The 5,594-nt window shown below is 58.3% G+C and overlaps 1 protein-coding gene across 1 annotated transcript in view; it reads left to right on the forward strand.

Moving 5' to 3' along the window:
* Positions 1-382: 382 nt before the first annotated feature.
* CORO6 (coronin 6) overlaps positions 383-5,594 on the forward strand; it is an 11,902-nt gene continuing 6,690 nt past the window's right edge. Inside the window, 1 exon segment of the mRNA XM_035889617.1 lies at positions 383-535. Within this exon segment, the coding sequence (XP_035745510.1) occupies positions 383-535 (153 nt within the window).

The following is a 5,594-nucleotide window of genomic DNA, read 5'->3' on the forward strand; positions in this document are numbered from 1 at the left end:
TTTGGTTTTTTTTAATTTTTTAACCCGGAAAACCCCAAATTTTCCTTTTTTTTTTTTTTTTAGTTTGTTTTAAAAGAACACCTTTATTATGCGAAAATTTATGTTGGCTTGCTTTGGCAAGGTGGAGTTTTGCTTAGAACCAGATTCCTAACTTGAATTTTCTCCATGCCTCAAAATGGTGCTGGACGGTTGTTGGGGTGAGAGCCCCCCGTAAATGTCGAAGGCTGTGCCAAGGTCCTTTTGGCCTTTCTTTTATTTCTGCAAACTGGAACTCCACGATGCTGGCAGATCACTCGCAAAGCTGCTTCAGAACAAACCTCCCGGGCTCAGTTCGGCTGGTGCATCCCCAAAAGGAGCGCACAGGGGTAAATGCTCCCGACGGATGGGCTCTGGAAGCCCCGGGCAGCCTGGCACCGAGATCAGCACTCGCCTCCCGGTGTGGGTCGTGCCGAGTCCCCCATTTTGTGGTGAGGTGGAGCAGAGCTCCTCCACGAGCTGCCAAGCTCGCCTCTCCTCAGCTGCCCCAGACCCTCGGGTGAGAGGAGGGGAGCCCCAAAGCCAGTGTGTTCTTTTAAAACAAATGCCTCGTTAGGGTTTTGACCCTCCCATTACTTGAATACTGCTGTGGGCCTTCCAAGTTCATGGCCATATCATCTGTCCTCTGCCCTCCTGCTGCCTCCACTCTGCCCAAAAGCTGCTCTTGTCTCGTGCTGCCTGAGTTTTTCTCTCCCCTCTGCCACGTTCACGGGCACCTCTGGTCGCTCCCAAACCTGGAGTTGTAATCGTTACACGACGTATCGCCCCTACTGAGTACAAAGCTTTGTCCTCTCTGCTGTCACTCCTAACACTCGACCCAGAGGGAAGATCGTTTCTGGAAGTTTTTTCTTTTTTTCTTTTTTTCTTTTTTTTTTTTTTTTTCCTAAATTGTATATACGGTATTTATATGGTATTTTTTTGTTGTTGTTTCTATGTTTTTTTAAAAAAGGGCAAGACTGCATTCTGTAAACTGGAAAACAAAACCACCTTATTCAAACTCAGTGCTGTTCATTGTAGTCTGCACAGAAATGGGAGTGGATTTGACATTGTAAGCTGTCTTCCCTTTCCAAAAGTGAGCCTCGATGCCAGCCTTTGCCAAATGTGTCCCTTCTCCTCCAGTCCTGTGTGAACCCCTGTTACCCCTCTGCGGGAGGGGGGTTGTGCATCTGCCCGTCTCCCTCCTGCTTGAAGCTGGGTTTCAGAAGTGCCAGTTGGATATGGAAAGCCATCGGACCTGGAAAGCCATTCTGCAGGTTCTTGCTTCCCCGGAGAACTTGTATTTGAAGGGTCTGCTCCAAATTTGAGCAACTTAATTTTACGGTTCCCAAGCAGTTTGGCTAAATCAAAGCTCCTCGTTTCCAGCCGTGCATATCAGCAAATTGTATGTGTGCTATAGGAGCAGAGAGAAAGGCACTTGGCAGATGCCGGAGAGCTCTGGGTCCTGTCTGCAGTCCCGTGGCAGGTCTGTGGCAGAAGAGTGTGTCTGAGCTGGTGCTTGGCTCTGGCCCAGACCTGCCCTCCGGGGAGGAGCAAAGCAGAGAGAAGATGCAGAATGGCTCCAGCTGCTGAAAGCCCAGCACAGAGAGGATGTGGTGTGGGAGGAGCAGCAGACAAGGCCGTGCCTAGAAAGCAGCGCTGGTGCTGCAGAGCCTGGTGGGTTCCGATGGGACAAGCTCATCTTGAGCCTGAGAGGAGTGCGCAGCACCGGAGCACTGCGGAGTATTGGGAAGCAGCATGCATCTGCCCTGGGGAAGGGGTGTCCGTAACCCCCCCAGCTTGCCAGCAGCAGAGGATAGCAGTTTGCAAAGTGGTCCCTCCTCGCTGCCCTCCTGTAGCTCCCAGGGATCCTCCCTCCCTGCCTTGCAGAGCCTGCGTGCCCACAGCCCGGGCATGGGGCTGTGAGCGTGTCTGTCCTGCAGCAGCGTGCACTTCATCCCTCCCCTTCCAAGGAGCTTGAGCTCCGGCAGGGGGGATGTCACCCATGCTAGCTGCAGGCTGGAGCACAGCCTGAAGTAGCAGGGCCCTGTCTTGGGTCAAATAGCATGTCATCCCAGGCCATTTCAGTCACTAGAAGTCACCCAAGTCCCTGGCCCAGGAGGCCAGATACTTCTTTGGAATGCTGCAAGACATTTGGCTTCTCCTAGCCAGCTCCAGCTGGCTTTGGAGCTGGGCAGGCAGTGTGGAAAGGCCAAATGGCTCGTGTCGTCTTGTGAAGGACGATTTCAGTCCTTGCCTCCCCCCACCGTTCCTGACCCCAAGGACATGTCTGCCTGCCCCTCCACGGGTGGAAGGGATGGGGTGCCACCAAGCCTGCTCTCCGTTGGAGGGAGCATGCTTGGCTGGCAACGTGTCCTGCTGACAAGGATCTGCCCAAGAGGGGAAAGCCCTGTCTATGATCTGTGCCCTTGAGAAGGGAGGAGGAGGAGGAAGGGGATTGGGTTTCTTTGCCCAGGTGGATCCCAGGAGAAATGCCCCCTAGGAAGGCTCCTTCATGCAGACCAGAAATGCTGCTTCCCTCGATACTCCGCTGCTGTCCAGGTGCTTCAGCTGGGGAGAGCAGCAGAGGGACAAAGGCCCTTGCAGGGAGGTGCTTTGCTGTCCCCTTGTCCTCGGCTTTGGTCCAGCACAACTGTGGTTTTTCTCTGGGAAGCCACTGAACAGGCGGAGGGAGTCGGGGAAGGTGGTTCTCTTGCAGAGTTATGAAGGCTCTGGAGGCTCTGACCTGGACGGCAGAAAGGGGAACGGGCTGGAGGGGCATGTGCATGCAGCTCTCTGAGGGCCCTGGGTCCTCCTTGGCTAGTGTCTGGGCAATGAGGCCACCAAGCCCCTGGCATCAGAGGTCTTTGCTTGGGGACAGTTGTCCCTTCTCCATGCTGGTGGCTCGTGGGTGGGATGGTGGCTCAGTCCCGGTCCCTGTGGCTGCCCCACGAGAGCTTCTTGTGCCCCACCAAGCACCGAAGGGGAGCAGCACCTCCAGAGCACCCAGCAGCTTGACAAGCCTCACTGATAGAGGGGTTTACGGAGAAAGTGTTGTTTTAAGGGCATTTTTGTACAAAGCAACTGTTCTTTGGTCTCTTGCAAAGCCCTCGCGGAGGACGCTTTATTGTTTACATTGACTCCTGTACAATATCTCAGCCATCGCCTCCCCCTTGCCCGCCCGATCTCTGGCTGTACTGTAACGTGTGAGCCTTGCACAAACGGATAGCGTGTGCGTGAAAACTGGTTTTTACACTGCGTTCTGTTGCACTGTGTGTGTGTGTGTGCGCGCGCGTGTGTGTGTGTCCGGTCTGCTTGAGAAGTTGTGACCTGTACAAATCTCTCCCCTTTCGGCCCTTTCCTGGGGGCACGGTCCCAGCGGGTGGCAGGGGGGTCAGGAGGTGACGCCGCTTCTGGCTCACTTGGATGTTAAACGGGGCAGGGATTAGCTCCGTGTCCCTCTGCCAGCAAAGGCCCACTGGAAGGTATCCTACCCCAGCTCCAGCTGCTCCAGGGGCCTCCTGGGAGGAGCGAGGCGCTGGGAATCGGCATGGGCACCGGGGCGCTGCTGCTGCCTGGGGGCTCCGAGACCCCCGCAGCCCTCCCGGCCTGGGGACAGGGGGAAGCCATAGCTGCTGCAAGCCCCCTGCTCCCGTCACGGTGTGTCCTGCCTTAATCTGCTCCTAGCTCCACGTAAACCCCCACGCTTCTCCCTAAGGGAGGGACCCTCCGAGCCCTTGCTGGCGTGGGGCAGAGGCGGGCGCTGGCCTGGTGCAGGAGGGCTCTGGGCTGGGCTCTCGGTCACCCTCCGGCCATGCCGCCAGAGGTGCTAACAGCCCGCCCGCGCTGCAGACATCTCTGTTGGCACAAAAGCAGGTGCCAGTGCCTTTTATTTTCCTGTATGGAGATGTGACGTCTGTGCGCTGGTTTGTAGGGATCGCCCCAGGGCCAGGCAGTCCAGCCGCGCTGCGTGCTGGACCAGGAGCCCTCGGGCACGGCTGGCGGTGGCGTTGCAAACCGGGGAGGGGAGCGCTTGTCTGCCCCTCCTGGATCTTCCTTGGTGGCTGGGATCGTCCCTTTTCCCCCTAAAGACTTTATGACCGATGTGCTCAGCTGTTTTTAAATGTGAACTTGTGCACTGATGTGCAGATTCAATGTTCTTGTTACCGAATAAATAAAGTTTTATTTTGAAGATGACGCAGGCGTGGCCACTGCCTCCTGTTTGGGTTCGGGGCTGAGGGCGATGAGTGATCCACGCTGCTGTCGGAGCACGGGGCGGCAGCGGGGCTCTGGGGAGCCAGAGCAGGGTTGTTCACTCGTGTCCTCTGCCAGAAGCGTGGACGGACCCATCCTGTCCCGAGTGACCTCCTGTGCGGAGGAGCCATGTGCCCAAGCAGACGCCCTCCCAGCTCCTGCTGCGGTTGCAGGGAAGATGCCGGGGGTTGTGTACATAAAACTGCCAGGATGCTGCGGGTGCCCTCGCTGCACTGCTGCAGGCAGAGGAGCTGTGGGGAGGGTCCCAGGGATTAAGCTCCAAGGGGGGTGCGAGGTTTTAGCCAGGCCCTGGACCAGACCCGCTGTGGCTGGCCAAGGAGCTGAGCCGAATCCAAGCACCAAATAACCGCAGTGCAAGTGGTCTCTGCGTTGGGAAACAGCCCACCTCGGGTCAGTTGGTTTTGCTCCATCACATCCCATCGTGGTGCGAAGGTCTTTGCAGGCTCCCGCTGGCCTCCCCGGCTGTGGGGAGCAGTGGAGCTGTGAGCAGGGGGGTACAGAGAGAGCCAATTCCCCTGGGGCTCAGCCCCACCATCCCGGCATGAAGCTTCCTGCTGGGCTAGAGCTGAGCCAGCACTGGGTGTGGGACCAGGGGTGGCAGGGCCATCTCTGCAGGGCTGGCAGTGTCCCTGGGGTGCCCCATACCCTCTCACTCCCCCAGGACTGGCTGGCGAAAAGCTTCCTGGGGCCTTTTCTCCTTTCCCTGGGGATGTGGCTGGGTGCTGGAGACGTGGCTGGGCGCTGGGGACGTAGGACATGGGGCTCGCTCCATTCCAAGCTCCAAGGGCAGAGTGAGCCAGGGCCACAGTGGGACAGGGCAGGCAAGGGGTGCCTCTGCAGCCCCCTCCCTCCCTGCCACCCCGTTGGCCGGGCAAGCAAGGATGTCACATTTTCCCTGCCTTTTTGCCAGCGGCCCCCTCCTGCCCAGCTCAGCCAATGCTCGTCCCGCTCCGCTCAGTGCCCTTGTAGGGTCCAGGGCTTTGCTGCCTTTCCAGGAACCGCGGGTCCCCGAGCCCTACAATCCCTTAATCCCCTTGGGCCAGGGCATCCCTGTGGGGCTGGGCTCTGCTCAATCCCAAATCTGGCTTCTGAATGTGCCTGTGGCCATCCAGCTACTCAGGGCTGGGGCTGAGGGGGGGCTCACCCCCATGGGGTCGCAGCCCCCTTGTTCCCGGGGGGGAGGCAGTGAGCCCACGGAGTGCTGTGGGTGCCCCGGGGCCAGCCCATGGCCATGGTCTCCGTGGGGCTGGACCAGCCCCAGGGTGCGGGGGGACCCCTCGCAGGGTCACAGCCCGGCGGGATGCCCA

The sequence above is a fragment of the Egretta garzetta genome, unplaced genomic scaffold (assembly GCF_000687185.1).
Source record: "Egretta garzetta isolate BGI_Z169 unplaced genomic scaffold, ASM68718v1 scaffold112, whole genome shotgun sequence".
Taxonomy (NCBI): domain Eukaryota; kingdom Metazoa; phylum Chordata; class Aves; order Pelecaniformes; family Ardeidae; genus Egretta; species Egretta garzetta.